At 47.2% G+C, this 16,211-nt stretch overlaps 1 protein-coding gene across 7 annotated transcripts in view; it reads right to left on the bottom strand.

Moving 5' to 3' along the window:
• The window catches only part of ERI3 (ERI1 exoribonuclease family member 3), a 130,539-nt gene that overhangs the window by 65,774 nt on the left and 48,554 nt on the right, over positions 1-16,211 (bottom strand). For 4 of the 7 annotated variants that reach the window (XM_061345039.1, XM_061345041.1, XM_061345042.1 and 1 more), the window contains exon 6: positions 13,907-13,979. In XM_061345039.1, the coding sequence (XP_061201023.1) occupies positions 13,907-13,979 (73 nt within the window). Of the gene's footprint in view, positions 1-416; positions 1,273-9,993; positions 10,730-13,906; positions 13,980-16,211 lie in introns of those variants that run through there. The other 3 variants (XM_061345044.1, XM_061345045.1, XM_061345043.1) reach the window with 3 other exon arrangements.

Here is a 16,211-nt window from a genome sequence, read left to right as displayed (position 1 = left end):
GCTAAGCAGGGGCACGGGGACACCTCTCCACAGCAAGGACCTTGATCAAATGCAGCCTGTGGGACAACATCCAGAGGGAAGCTGGGCCCTTTACCAAAAGGCAAGGATGGAAGGGAATGTCTCAGGGAGGCTGAAAGACCCCACCCACAGAAAGGGCCAGTCTGTACCTGCTGGAGGCTAGCAATTAGCTCTTCGAAGGCTTTTGCTCCCATTAGTCCTCCTAACTTGCAGACCTGCCTCCTCCAAAACACACAGGCAGGCAGCAAGCGTGCTCCTCTGGCAGCTGCAGACATCCACTCAGGACAGCTCTTCCCTGAGCAAGGAGCTCAGCCAAGGCGGAGATCCTAAATGATCTCTAAAATATTAATAGCATCAATCAGAGCCAGGCTGACAGAGGTTACAACACTGGAGAGCGCAGAGAGCAGGCTTTCCTCCAGCTGGCACAAGACCATACACTAAATATCCACAGTTTGTTTAAGTAAAAATGCATCTGCAGGATGCATGCATGAGCAGTGCTGGCACAACAGTGCACTGAGGTTTCATCTCCACACTGCCGAAACCCACTGTGGGTGCCAGTCACTGCACGTAGGAGAGAGACCAGCTCAGCTACCCTCTGTGCTACACAGCTCAGTGGAAGCTGGTGGCCTTAAGGTATATTGAGTGCAGTGCAAAAATGCTGGAGTATCTGGCTCAAAGAAAAGTGAAGGAGTTGAAGCTGATCTATAAGCCTTGAGTGAAACCTGCATATTCATCTATGGACAGGATGCCCAAGAAAACATGACACAGCATCTTTATGAACTCTTTCAATGAGATTTAACACAAGGAAGGGAAAAGTAAATACAAGCATCTTGCCTCCACACCTACTGACATGCAGAAAGGCACTGCTAAGAACTTGATGGGTACTGAGCAGGCCTGGGAAGACTGCAGTGCAGCAATTAAGACAATGACTTCAGGATGTCCATTTGCTCTGGAGCTTTGGTCAGCACCAACATCCATGTCAAAGCACGTAAGGAGAAACTGGTCCCAGGTGATATGAGGGGCCCAGGCAAATGGCAAAACCAGACACTGTGAGATAGCCCCTGTCTGGGCTCATGCTTTGATGTGATCAGAGTTGCCCTCCCCAGTGGGCCACAAAACAGAAGTTTATGCCTAGATGAAGGGTTGTTTCCTATACAAAAGCAGGCTATCTGCAGACTTTCCAGACAGTTCTCAGGAAGCCACTGTCATAGATCCGATCCATGGGCTGCAGGCAAAGAGTTCAAGCAAGGAAACCTGCAAGTGGAAAGAGCAATAGCCAGGATGGAGCCAGAAGTACTGTGCCAGCATGGGGGAAGGGCGGCAGGAGACTTTTAATCCCAACTGTGAAATCAACTTGCTTAGTAGCCTTGGGGTTCTGAGGGATTTAATTCATTAATGACTGTGAAGAACTGTAAGTTATTAATACACAAATTCCTCTACAGTATCTCCCATCTCCCAGTTCAGCATCTCTTCCTGCTTTATCAAGCCCATGAGAAGCAACAGCCAAGCCACAGTACCCCTCTGTGCAATGGGGCAGAGGCTGCAACACCCCCAGTTTCTCAGTCAAGAAGAAGCAGCAGCACTGCAGTATCCCCCCTTTCAGCAGGATAGTGCATCACATTCAGCACATGGCACCAGGAACACCTCATATAACAAAACCTCTTTCCAGGCACTGGCAAGCCAATTGCTACCATAAACCAGCCTGCTGTTGCTGGTGGAGGTGGCAGGCAGTCACTCTCCTTCTTGTAGCCATGTTGGCTTGGTGGGACAATGAGGATGAAAGCAGTTAATGTTTTCATCTCCAAGGCTACAAAAACTGATTTACCCTCCATCCCTCCTTGGAGAGCTACACACATCAGCTTTTATGCTCCTACATGGAGCTCCTGTCTTTTAAAAGCAGAGAAAAGAGGACACTGCTCCTTTCCCAGGCACTAGGCAGCTGTACTGGTACCCATGTAAAGCTCCAGCTGAAGGACTGGGATGCAGGGATGCTCTGACCCTTGCCCAGCCCATGGGACTCTGGGAAAGGCCATCTTTCATGCACTGTGCCTTCGCCTACCAGCTCCTCCTGGCCTGGAACGCAGCACACGCTACAGGATTATTGTAAAACATGCCTTGCCTCTAATCCCTTCTCCTCTTGGCTTGCTCTGGTATTGACTGCAGGGAGCTGTGTCAGGCCCGGGGTCAGGCTTGACTCTTGCAATACCAAAGCACGCAAGAAGGCTCCAGCCTCTCCAGCTGACCAGAGTACATGACACCTGGGAAAACACAGCCTGCCCCACACCTTCACATAAGCAGGCATGTGAGATTGGAGGCCTCCAGCTTCTGCTAACAGCATTGGTGCCCCATAGGCACAGCCATGGTCCTGCATGCAGGTGAAATGCCAGACTGCTGCCAGACAGACACCTGCTCACTAGTGATCCAGGGTCAATTCTGACCATCCTTATGGTTTCCCTGGTCTGCTCCTAGGCTTCCATGCCAAGGGCTCACTACTGGGCAAGTCGGGATGCAAGTGTGTGGCACATCAGCCATGCAGCAGCCATGCTGTGCACACCATTATACCCACCTAGAGCAAGGGTCCGGCTAACAGGTCCCAGCCACACCATGACCAGCCCTGCAGCAACTCACTGCCTATCCAGACCCATTGTGGGGACCATGAGGCCACTTTAGCCTGCATAACCTCAACACTGCAGAAAGATTTCTTACCAAAAGGACAAGCTGCTTAGATTTCACTGTGCTTATTTTGCTTGCTTTTGAATGCTCTTTCCAAAACTTTGTCTTTGGCACCTACAGCACACTGCCTCATCAACAGGCAGGACCAGGAGAGCCAGCGTGGCTCCTTCCTCCACCTGTGAGCAGCAACCTCTCATGGTGTAAAGGTCTGAGCAGTATGTTTAACCTCAGCAGCAGTGTGCACACAGTTAGATGGGAGCCAGGAGGCTCCTGGACAGATGCTCAAATGCCCCAGCAAGGGGAGTGCAGGCACAGTGAGGTGCAGTCAAGTAATATGGCACTCAGCAGGAAGAGCAGCATGGGAGGTCTGAGCAGCTGCCTCTGTGCCTTGAGCCTGCAGGCTATGGTGATATGCATGTAGAACCACAAATGCCAACCTATCCCCAACCACTTGAATAGAGAATGATGCTTTAGGTAAAGCAACCACTGCAGTGTACCCAGCAAACCACTGTTTACAACTTCATCTAGAAGGCTAAGCTTTTGAACTGGTTAATACAGGCACAGAAACAACAAATTCTACTTAATGATTTGTCCAGTACGAGCAGGCTGCATGGGGGCAAATAGGATAATTGTGTTCCTCAGTTTCCTTGAATCATCACTTTCCTGCCTTATCTGAGAGCCCTCTGTACCACACATGGTACCAGGAGGCCCTGGTCCTTGCTGAAGCCTGAAGGCACTGCTAAATAATAAAGGCCATCTTGGGATTTTCCCCATACAAACATCCTGATCTGGGCAAACAGCATCAGGAAAGGACTGGAGAATGTACATGGCAGCCAAGGCAACCATCCCTTCTTTCCCTGCACAGGTGCTCTGGGTTTCAGCAATGTGTCCCAGGGAAAGCAGACGTTCTGTGCCCAAGTGTCACAATAGGGCAGGAAGGGAGAAGTGATGACCCACACTGTCTGCTTCAGGACAGGACCAGCTCCACCCAAACCATCCCCACCATAGTCTTCTAACCAATGAAATCTCAAGAGCTAAAGATCTCACACCCCTGCCCTCATCCTCAGGGAGTATTTACTGATCTCACTGCAACAGTAAGGACATGAGCAACAGCCATTGACCACAAACACTCAGAATAAACTTTTGCCTTCCTCTGAACACTTTAATTCTTCCAGAAATTATTCCTGCTTAGTTTTCTCTAAGCTGACCATCCCAGATCCCTCAGTCTTTTTTGGGAACACATCTCCCAGCTCTCTGACCCTTCTGTTTCCTTCTGAGCTCTCTCCACCTGTGCCAGGTCCTCCTTGAGCACAGTACGCAAAAATGGTTTGCTCCAAAGGCTAAAACTAGGCTCCAAAACACCTTGTCTAGGAAAAGAGATGAGATTTTAACATGCGCCCAGCACATTTTAATATGTACTAGTGAAAGAGAGTGTAGGAGAATCCCTGATGGTAAAGAAGTTAATCCCTGTGTGAGATGAACACATGCTAAAACACAAGCTGGATAGCTATGGGAAGGAAGGAAGGACAGGATGGAAGGAAGTGCCAGGAACAGCTTGTTGCTAATAGGACCAAAATACTGATGTTAATAGGACCAAAATACTGATGCCCCCTTGACACTGGAGTAGCTCTAAATGGTTTCCACATAATAAGACCTTGACAGAGATTGTCTTCACTTACCCAGCAGAGTCTAAATGGTAGTGAGCAAGGAATGGGCTGCATGTGCCCAACCCACAGCCTTCTGCTTGCCATGAGTTTGGCAGCAAGAAGGGTTCTCTTTCACCCAGGTGTGGATTTTATGGCCAAAAGGATTTACTAATCTGCTATTTCACAAGTCAGGAAACTCAGCTACTTTCTAGTAAAGCAAGATCAAGAACTTACATTAACCCACAGGGGATCACATCTTTCCTGTTAGCTACAAGAACAGTTTGCACAGACATACGTTCCATAGAAAATTGCTCCGGTGCTTTTAGGATGCAACAAGAAAACATAAAAACAAAAGGCAAAGAAGAGGGAAACACACAAAACCATTTGCTTTAGACAAAGATGGACACTGCTTATTTCTGCCCTCTTGGGATGGGCATGTATGTTATCACTCAAGTCATCCAAAACCAGTGAAGCCTCCAGGCTGCATCTAGAGCCCCTCTCAGCTGTGGCAAGACCACCTCCTGAGACTGCAAGAAAAGGAAATGAAATGCGAGCCTGGGATCATTACTTTGAAACTATAAGCTCGTGCCACTGAGCCAAAGCCTGTTATATCGACATGGGTTTGTGTCACCCCAGCAGCAGAGATTATTCTCCATCTCTGCTTGCTCAGCTCCCCTCCTCCCAGGACAGCAGTGCTCCGCAATGCTCTGTGAAGTCTAGCTACAGAAAAACTCCCAACACCTTGCCCAGCAGGCTTAAGTTATAGGGTTGACCTACTGCAGAGCAGAAAGTACCCTGCTGACTGCTCCACCATGCTCAGAAGCTGCTGGCAAAGCACAAAGTGCCACTTGCAGAGGAGCAAATAGCAAAACACCCAAGCTCCCTTCCCTGGGGCAGAGAGCCTAGAGGGGGGTGCTGCTTCTTAAAGCCCCCACTATTTAAAAGGCACAGAATTTGCACCTCAGCTGTTACACAAGATGCTCCTAGCTCCTCTCTCAGTCACCAGCCTGGGCAGCAGCTCTGAGGGATGGAGACAACTTTGCTTGCCAGTGAGACCCGGGGGCTGAGACAGTGGAAGGCAACAACTATTGGCCACACAGCTCACACACCATGCCTTTGCCGCCTCTGTGAAAGTGGATACTAAACCCAACCCTGATGGTTACTCTGCCATTACAGGAGCACCCTACCGTAGTACACATTGCAAACCCACCACATCAACAACCCCTTGGTCCATCTGGTTATAACTTCTAGAGAAACACGGACAAAGAAGTCTCAATCATCCTGCATCCCCTTCTAATGTGTCCAGAAGGAGGAAACAGAAAAGACTGCCAAGAACTTGCAGACTCTCAGCCTCCCTTCCCAGTACAACCTTCCTGCACATTGGTTTTCCTTGGAAATGTGTTTTTACTAAGTACTCTTTGTTACGTAAGAAAGGGAAGACAGGTCCTTCTGTAGCAGGATGGAGAGGGCTGCTCCTTTAAGCCCTCTCCTGGATGCCCTTTCCCTTTGAGATGCCTGTCCTCGACTCCCTCCTTATCTCCCTCCTTTTGATTTAAGAGTTCCTCTTCTGGCCCTGACAGTAAGGTATTTCTGTCCCACAGATTATAACTCACTCTGGGCTATTATTCAACTCCCAAGCCCTGGCCCTGCTGCATTTAGTCCAAACATAATATCCTTCATGCATATATTATCTGTCTCCCTATTATCTGGAATCATTTCGGAATTAAATTTCAGTCCTGCAATATTGGCTTGAAGAGCGGCTCGCTTTATGGGCTAGTCAAAGGTTAGAATACCAATCAAAATAACACTGCCGATGCAGAGAGACATTTTAATATTCCAAAACCCGGTAATTGTAAAAGGACATAATATTTTTTCCCTGATTACCCCAAAGGCAACACATGTTAACAAGGCGAGGGAGAGAGTGAAGGAAATTTCAGAGTTCAGACAGCCGCACGACAGATTTAAAGGAGAAGTGGTGGACGGCTGCTGTGCTCCAGTCCCTGGAGCAGAAGGGCTCCCATGCCCATGCCAGCGGGATGCCAGCCTCTCCGTTCCCAGCCGCACGGCATTCGTGCCACCTTTGATCCCCCAAGTCAGCAGCCTTTGAGGGTGCTGTCACTGCAAGGGAAGGGAGCAGCCAGAGCTATGCTGAGATGGACAGCTGAAGATGATCGTGGCAGAAGAAACTGCCAGGATTGGCTGCAAAGGCCATGAGGCTGCCCCAGATTAACTCCTGTTTGAACCAGAGCTGATCTTCTGGGGAAAAGAAACCTTGCTTCCTGAGCTGGAGAATGCACCACAACCCTCGGTAAGTTGTTCCAATGGCTAATTACCCTCACTGTAAAAATCTGCACCTGAATTACCCTGCTTTGGCTTCCAGGCACTGCAACTGCTTATGCAATTCTCTTCATTGGTGACCTTGTAGCAGTCTTCCAGTATCTGAAGGGGGCCTACAAGGATGCTGGAGAGAGACTTCATCAGGGACTGCAGTGATAGGATAAGGGGTAATGGATTCAAACTTAAACAGGGGAAGTTCAGATAAGATATAATCATAGCATGGTTAGGGTTGGAAAGGACCTTAAGATCATCAAGTTCCAACCCCCCTGCCATGGGCAGGGACACCTCACTCTAAACCATATCACCCAAGGCCTCGTCCAACCTGGCCTTGAACACTGCCAGGGATGGAGCATTCACAACCTCCTTGGGCAACCCATACCCGTGCCTCACCACCCTAACAGGAAAGAATTTCCTCCTTATATCCAATCTAAACTTCCCCTGTTTAAGTTTTAACCCATTACCCCTTGTCCTATCGCTACAGTCCCTAATGAAGAGTCCTTCCCCAGCATCCCTATAGGCCCCCTTCAGATACTGGAAGGCTGCTATGAGGTGTTCACGCAGCCTTCTCTTCTCCAGGCTGAAAAGTCCCAACTTTCTCAGCCGATCTTCATATGGGAGGTGCTCCAGTCCTCTGATCATTCCATCATATAAGGAGGAAGTTCTTCACTGTGAGAGTGGTGAGGCGCTGGAACAGGTTGCCCAAAGAAGTGATAAATGCTCCATCCCTGGCAGTGTTCAAGGCCAGGTTAGGCAGAGCCTTGGGCGACACAGTCTAGTGCAAGGTGTCCCTGCCCATGGCAGAAGATTGGAACTGGATGATCTTAAGGTCCTTTCCAACCCAAGCCATTCTATGATTCTCTGCTTTTGTCTGCTAGGCTGAAGGAGCCTCTCGTCACATTTTGGCTCTCCCTTTAAGTACTTACAGACTACAGCCAAGTCTCCCTTACCCTTCCCTCTGTAACTTTAAATGGCTCCCAGGGTCTTACAGCTCTTGTCCAGTCTTCAAGTCTTCAGTATTCTTTCCAGTGCAGAGATGGAACCCAGCATCCCACACCGGTCAAACCAGTTCCAAAGAAAGGGATGATCCAGCCCCTATGCTCCTACTCATTGCCTGTTTATAAATCAAAAGCAGCCGCCTCCTGGATGCAGTATCTGCACACTTTATCGAAGATGATTTTTATGTTTTCTTTTAGGGCATTGATAAAAGTGTTAAATACAAGAGGTCTGAGAAATAGATCCCTGTGGGACCCCACTAGGAAGACATGCACTCCATGATGATTATCCATTTACAATTAAATGCTAGGAGCTGTCAGTTTGCTCGTTCTTAATCAATGTAATGTGTGCCATGTTGATTTTGTATCACTCTTGTTTCTTAATCAAAATGTCATAAGGTACCAAGTCAAATGCCTTCCAGAAGTATATTACGTTGACATGGTTACCTTTATCAACCAAACATGTAGTCTCATAAAAAAAATATCAAGTTACTTTGAAAAAGATCTAGTTTCCATAAATCCACATTGATTGGCATTATATTACCCTCTTTTCATTCTTTATTAATCAACTATGATATCTGGCTTTTCATTACTTTGCCCAGAATTAATGTCAAGCTGATAGGGCTATAATTACTTCATCGGTCATCCCATTTGCCCTTCTAAATTACTGGTACAACATTAGCTTTCTTCCAGTCCTCTCGAACTTCCCCCATGTTCAAAGACTTATTAACAGTCCAGGGCTTAGCCAGCTCTTCAAAAACTCTTGTAGACCAGTTATGCAAAATGCCAACCAAAATGCACCACTTAACTTTATCAGCAAATTGTGTTGTAACAGCAAACCTCTTGCTCAGCAATAGGGCATCCTCTGCCTTTCTGTAAATACAGAGCTAAGTATTTATCAAACACAGTCATTTTGCTGTTACAAGCAATTCCTTCAACTTCCTTCCAGCTGTGAACCAATGCCACTGCACAGACACTTGTATTTGCTAATCTCCACGGAAAGGACACTTTTACTCCCCTTAACCCTGGAGTCACGCTTCTTATGGTTCCTTTCACAACCTCTCCTCTTCTTGCCTTCTGAGAGAGACTTTCCAAAGCCAAGAAGTCCACAGCCAAGTGTGAGAAGCCCAGGAAAGCACAGATCCCATTGAAGGAAGGTGTGACAGGGTTTGAGAGCACTCACCCATGCTGCAAACCAGCAAAGCACTGAGCACTGGAGGTATAGGAGCAGCTCTTCATAGTTAAGTGACAACATCTTTTCATGTGCTTGGTGCTTTGGCCATGAAACACTGCCTAAGGAGTCCTCTGCTATTTGTAATCTTCCTAGCCATTTCATATTCCCTACAGCCAGTAACTCAATAAAGAGACAACTGATAACAATCACAGTAAGTCCTCAAGAAGTTGGACCTCACACAAGCAACTTCCAGCCACATAGGCCAAAAAAATTAAACCATTTTTCAGTTATACCCATTTCCAAGTTCTTCATCCAAAGCACTCCTCCTCCCACCCCAAAGGCAGATGGAATTGTTAATTCAGAGGAGAAACAAAAAGCTGTTAGCAAATCTCTGTTTGTTTAAGATGTGTTTATTTCTAGTTGCCAAATATTAACAAAAACATCCTATTACAGGCTTCCTCTGTTAGATTTCACAATGCGAAGAGGTGACCTTAAAACATTTGTGCATTGTAATAATTGTTTGTTTCCAACTAGGAGTATCTAGATATCAACAAAGGCTGGACCTGGAAAAGGCCAGCTCTGCACACAACCATGGCACCCTCAACATAATCACGCTGTGCTCCCCAGGGCTCTGTCACCTCTGTTTCATGATGCTCAGAGAAGGAAAGTTGCATTCCTCCACACACATCATTCAACCCCTGCCTTTCATGAAAACTCTTCTGAACTTCAGGAGGATGTCAGGCTAGGACCAGTTTTCTGTCACTTCTTAAGGAGCCACTATTCCTGTACCTAAAGACATGCTGCCTTCTGTGAACAGAAATCAAAGATGGACAAACATGCCAGGTCAGCTGTCCTGAGAAAGGGGCAGCCCTGTGATGGGTATGAAGACTGTCTTTTTTAAACAAAATAAATAAAATATCATTTGGAAATTAAGGAATAAACCAAAACCTTAGTGGATACATGAACCACTTCTAACCGCTTAACATCCAGAGAAATGGAAGAGCAGGACAGTGTTAAAAATAGCTTCCACAACCCAGTTCTACTCACAGCGCTCGCAAGTATCTTTGTGCCAGCCCTCTGACAAGTTATGCTGTGCTGGAAGAGACACAATTAAGCAAAAGTACAGCAGAGGTCTCGAGAATAACACAGGGGAGAAGAACTGGAAACACTTATTTGCTCTTTCACACAATGCAAGACCTCAGCCCAAGAAAATGATCTGACAGTAGGATTAAAAGAAACAAAAGGATCCGCATCTTCACGCAACATATGAATAAACAGAGTATAATTAATGCATAATTAAACAGCAAAACTCATTGCTGCAGGATGATGTTGAAACCGAAGCATGAGCAGATTCAGTAAAAGATGTACAAATTTCTGCCAGACAGATGTGGTAAAAACAGTGGGTGCTGGACATAGTGGTCATAAGGCAGCTACCAGCTCTCAATCCTTGAAGAGACAATTGCTGGGAAGCAGAGAAAGCTGTCTTGAACCACGCTCTCCTTGTTACACCTGCACGCACCAGTTACTAGCCTGTGGTACAAGGACAATCTGGGCTAGACCTTTGGTCTGGTTATTTGGATACCCTCAGCATCCTTCTAATGTTTTTCTTGCACAAGCTAATTCTAACAAAATTTAGGTTCACCCCACTCTTCCACCTCCTCCCTCCATCAAACCCCTCTCCCCTCTGTGACGTGCTCCTGACCCAGTGGTGCTGACACTGCTGATTGTTGGATTTCCCATTCCCAGGCTCCCGGCCACCCTACAATTGTAAGCACCTTGTCCTCAGCCTAACACCATGCTGGCTCCATCCCTGCAGGATGAGGCTCTACCACAGGACCAACCATGCTGCTAACCAAAGCAGGACCTGGAACGATAAACCACAGAGGCTCCTGAAAAAGCAAAGGGAGAACAAATGAGAGCTGATCCTTCTGTTAGAATAAGAACTAATGAATTAATCCAGGCTACCTGAGGATGCTCTTGGGGCAGCAGCTTGGTTGTAGCTTGTTAGCTGCAGCAGCTTTCCTTTTCACATAAATCTTGACCCACAGCCTCCTGCTTTCTGCATATATTACTCCACTGGTGTCCTTCTCTCCTGACATGAAGCACTCTGCTATTTCCATCCTGAGCATCCAGCTCCAATGATGTAGCTCAGGTTCTGCACCTCAGTCCCAACCCACAGGGCCTCTGTGGATCGACATGACAGGTACATAAGGAGAACTGGCAGATGGGATACTGGCTCTCTATTGAGATGGTTTAGGGGGATATCTGAAATGCTGCAGCATTCAGAGAAAGCCTCCTCTGCTTTCTGCTGCTCTCCCACAACGCTGAGCTAATCGAAGAGAAGAACATGATAACTCTCTGCCCCGAGTCAGCTCTACACTGACAGTTCACTAGAGATACAAGATCGCTCAGTGACATTAAAAATGTCAGCAAACACTGATCAGGCTTGACGGAAGGGAGGCATTAGCAGGCTGGGGGGGCACAGGGCAAGGTAAAACTTCAGCAAACACGGTCAAGTGCACAGGCAACTTTTCCCCCTCTACCCTCCATAGATCTTTTTCACAAATCTCAAGACACTGTGGCCACCACCACCACAACAGTCAGATGTGGAGCTCACCACCACCTGCACAGCCAGATCAACCCGGAAAGGTTTGCCTGGGGAAACACAAGCGTGGTAGCTAGTGGGGACAAATTCCTGTCTTCAGCTTGCCTGGGAGGCATGTCTTGGAAGCTGTGAAAGAGGCCTGGAGCCATGGGGTTCTCACCTCAGCTGCTCCTGCAGTAAACAAGTGACAAGGGAAGAGTTTATAGGAGAATAAACCCTGAGAAAGATCATCTCACCACCATGGGAAGAGGAACCACTGAGCTCTGGAGCATCCTGTCCTCCGGCACAGTGAGCACAGACAGGGTCTGTTTCTTCAAATGATACAAAACAGAAACAAAGAGCTGAAGCCATGTGTGCACGGGCAGAGAATCTGGAGCATGTGTTTTTGCTGTCCCACTACCCACAGGTACACAAACACCTCTGCCCCATGCACACACGTTTCCATATGTAATCCCACTCTTCCACATTGCCTTGTATTTGCAGCAACAGCTCCCTGACTCAAAAGGGTTCTCTTGTTCTGCTCAGAAGCAGAGACCCAAAGGAGAGACAGCAGATGCAGGTGGGGCCATCCTGCAGGAAAATGCTCTCAGTCACAGACACCTGTTTTCTCAATGTCTGAAACATCCAAGTCTTTTAATTATCCATAACCTAGAAATTAGCAGTTTCACACCACCTCCCCAACACCTTCACTTCATGGATCAGGTCAGTGGCAGACTTGGCCTAGGAAGTATTTCTAAGTCAGGAACATGCCAGAGGTAGAGGAAAAGGCACCACCTGATCTATGCAGGGAAGAGCTAGATACCTGTCCACTCTTATTTGTCTCACACTAGGAGCTCACTCAAAAGAGACTGAGGCTTATTGGGTGCAGGTGCTTGGACAGAATTACTTATTTAGGCTGGAAATCCTCTCTTGTGACCCCTTCAGAGAACTGGGCAGGGGAGCACTTGACTGCAACAGCTTCCCCCCTCCTCCTGCCTTTAGCTCTGTGCTTAGTACTTCATGGATGCTCAAATCAGTATCACAGTATTTGCTGAAGTACAATACATAAAATACCCATCTTGAAGAAGAGCCACTTGCCTGGATGTCCACATTATGATGAATCCCAGCTCCTAACACGCTAAATCAAGGAGCCTTGAACTACGGGAAAGAGCTGTGAGTCATTCATCCTGAGGCCCAGAGGAGGAACATGGCTGGATCAACCTACTTCTTAGCAAACATCACAGCACATAGGGTTTTTTGTTATTTGTTTCTTTTTAAGTATTATTATTCTGCAGCCATCAACCTGCTGGTTATATAGCTGCTATCCATTCACCGGAAGTTTAGTGAACTTCAAATGGCGATCATTAATGGTCACTGAACTGCAGAATGCCCCAATGTGCTTTCAGATTTCATTTACCAAGGACCAGCAATCAGCCAAAAGATTTGCTCTGACAGCAGGGAAATACAAGACCCTTTGACAAGTTCAGCTGGGAATGTGCTGCCAGCATCCCTTGTTAAGTTCATGTTCTACCCTATTTGATGGAACAGATCATGCAAATTGTCCTTCTGCCTGTCACTCGTACTTCCATTTAAAACAATAAATAAATAAAAGAACAAAAGAAAAGCCCACAATGAGCTGTTTACAAGCAAATTTCACTTACCGAGACCCCTAATTATCAGGAGAAGATGCAGAAACCCAAATAAAACATTGAATTGGATGGGGGGAGGGAATCTTAACCAGGAAGGCCACCCCAGCTTCTCTGATGCACAGACCCCAGCCTTTCCCCTCACTCTGCTACTGCTCGTAATCATACTTGTTCTTTTCTTCCCACTTTGATTCGTGACTTTAGGAATCACCATGCTTTTATGTGCAGACAGAACAGCATTGCCAGGAGACCCTGTAGATGCACAGCAAGCTGCTCCGTAGCCACCCAGAGAAGGCATGGAGCCACACAAGGCACCAGACAGTAAAGTCCGAGGCATTTTGCTTTGCAAAGTGATCACCAGTCTCTTAGGTGGACGTGCTGCTGAGACATCTTCCCTTCCCTGCACCACGAAGGGAAATGCTGGTTTTTATACTGGAACAGATCCACATTTATCAACTAGAATTTGATCTGAAGGGAACCGTGCTCCGGGAGCTTTATATGGCTGCAAAACAAAACAGAGTCAGCAACACCGAGGCCAATACAACCTTCAGTTGCAGAGGGGCCTCGCAGTGTCCCACTATTATGCAGAGACACCGCACTGTGCCTGCCACAATGGGCTTCTCCCCAGCTGCAGAACACATCCCATCAAGTACAGTAAGACTCTATTAGAGGAGATACAATAGGGAGCTGGAGGACTCGCTCAGCCCAGCTTCTGAGAAAATAACTCATTTCAATGCAAAACGGCAGTAGTTATTAGACACCTCCTTAAAGAGGAAAGGAGAAGGGAAAAGGGAGGGGGAGGTTGAAGGAGATCATGGCAGTTTGTGTAAAAGTACCTTTTTCAGATTAATCCACTGTTTGAAGTAATCAGCAACCGGCAGCCCTAAGTACTGGCATTGTCCTGGTAACCTGTAAGAGAGAAGAGAGAGCAGGTTTGATTCAATCAGTGTCCTGACAACACAAACTCTGTTTTCTTAAGTGCATTTTGTTCCGAGATGGAAGAGACCCTCAAGTCTGCTGTAACACGCTGCACATCAGAAGGACCATAGCTCTTGGCAAAAAAAGAGTATCTCACGAGAGCACAGCCTGGCTGAAGACTTACATTACATCCAGCCACATCCAGGCTGCTGACACCTTTCACACTGATCATTCTGAACAGGAGCTGTGTGCAAGCGCAGCATGCAGCTCTGCTCCACAGTGGCTAACACACAAACGTGACTGGGGCATCCGGGCTGTCCTTTGCTAAGTGAACACATCACAAATCCCTGCAAAACCATCCTGCTCAGCCAGTGACTCACAGAGCAGGCGGAAGGACTAACAATTCACCTGCCATGCCCTGGTGCTTTTCCATTTGAACTTTATGGTTAAAACACCGAATGAGACATAGGGAGGGAAAGAGGCACAAATACATGCCTTTTTTAGCTAGTAATGCTGCAGGACCAATGTTCTAGGGCTAAGAAAGCAAAGGCTGCCTTCCAAGCATGTGCTTGGAAGAAGAGAGTAGTCACAACTCTGAAGATGCTGCACACTGTCACACTATGGGTTGGAGCACCAGCAGCCAGAGCTACGAGCACATATACAATCATAGAATGGTTAGTGTTGGAAAGGACCTTAAGATCATCTTAACATCTCCCTTCCTACAGCAAGCTGCAGAACAGGGCTCACAAAACAAAACAGCACTTGTAAGGGAATTTCCCGAAGGGACAGGAGGACCCCAGGATTTGGAAAGCTGTTTCTCCCCACTCATGTTGAGTGTTTTGGCAGGGGAGCTATGATGTGCCCCTCAGATGGGGAAGCCTGAGTTGTGAAGCCAAGCAGCTTCAGCCAAGCCTGTGCAGGAAAATGAGTTATGGGAGTTTTGCCCGGCCGGTTTGATCTGATCAAGAGTAATTGATGGATCTTGTTCATTCACGTACTGCTGAGCACGCCTGGGGCACTGGTCACAGGATCTTTAACTGAAGCAAAGGAACATCCCAAATAAATATGTCAACTAAATAAATGACTAAATTAGAGCCATTTGTGCATGTTAAAAGCCACAGCCCCAGAAATCGGCTTTTGCAAACAGAGGGGGTGGGGAATCTTACAACTTCCTTGGGCACTTGGGAGGTTGTAGGAGAGGAGGGAAGGGCTGCAAGTGCCAGCATCAGCTGCCCAAACATCCCAACGCAGACCATACCCAAGGCAAAGTCTTCTACCACTCCTCCATAAGGGAAAGAGTGAACAGCCTAGACCGTACTTCAGACTCAAGGCTGAAATTCAGGAACAAGCTCTGGTCACATGTGGATACGAGCTATAAACCACCTTGAGCCATACCTGAGTGTTCAGCCCAGCTCCAAACCCTTTGCTGAACGGGGCAGCATTTCTTCAGACCTACAGTTTCCCAAGTACAGAGATGAAGGAGGGACACAGACAATGCACTTGGAGATAATGTGAGACTCAGGGTAAAACAGTATCACAGTGATTTGGTGTCAGTGCTGCACCAATTTCTATGGGAAGAAAGGAAGCTTGCAAATGTATCCAGGAGAATCTCCAGGGAATATATGGCCAGTGGAGCGAGCACAAACTGCGACCCACCAGTGTACTGGCTGTTAAGAGTCCTGCTTAGGCTAAGACAGAAACAGACTCCCTGTGCCAAACCCAAATGCATTATTTAGGAGCAGTAGTTTAAGTCATACAAACACATTTGAATATGGAGGTCCAGAGGAATTTCTTTGAAAGCAAGAAGCCCGTCAACAAGCTTGCGAGCAGCAGCACTACGGCGATTTGCAGGGTAAGCAATGTGACTTGACAGCACAGTCTCATCTCTGGCCATGGCTCATCTGATGCTAGCACCATCATGCTGAAATAAACCACCTGGAGTCACTCCCCACAATTGCATAGCTGTCACATAAATAGCAGCCCGGTCCATGCATTTTACTGCCTTTATACATATGTCCATGACATCCATAGTTGAATAGACCCCACTGGCCCCAACCAGCATGCTGAGAAAGCTCTTTCTCCAGGAAAGCTGCTTTCTACTGGTGCCCAGATCAAGCAAGATCACCAGAAAAGGAACCACCTAAACCAAATGACCCATCTAAACACACATGTGATCAGTTCAACCTCTTAGACTGCTCACATTCAGAGAGGATGACAAGAAGA

The sequence above is a fragment of the Neopsephotus bourkii genome, unplaced genomic scaffold (genome assembly GCF_033783945.1).
Source record: "Neopsephotus bourkii isolate Nb327-2 ecotype Australia unplaced genomic scaffold, CSIRO-AGI_Nbou_v1 NB_234, whole genome shotgun sequence".
Lineage (NCBI taxonomy): Eukaryota > Metazoa > Chordata > Aves > Psittaciformes > Psittacidae > Neopsephotus > Neopsephotus bourkii.
This window is presented reverse-complemented; position numbering and strand designations above follow the sequence as displayed.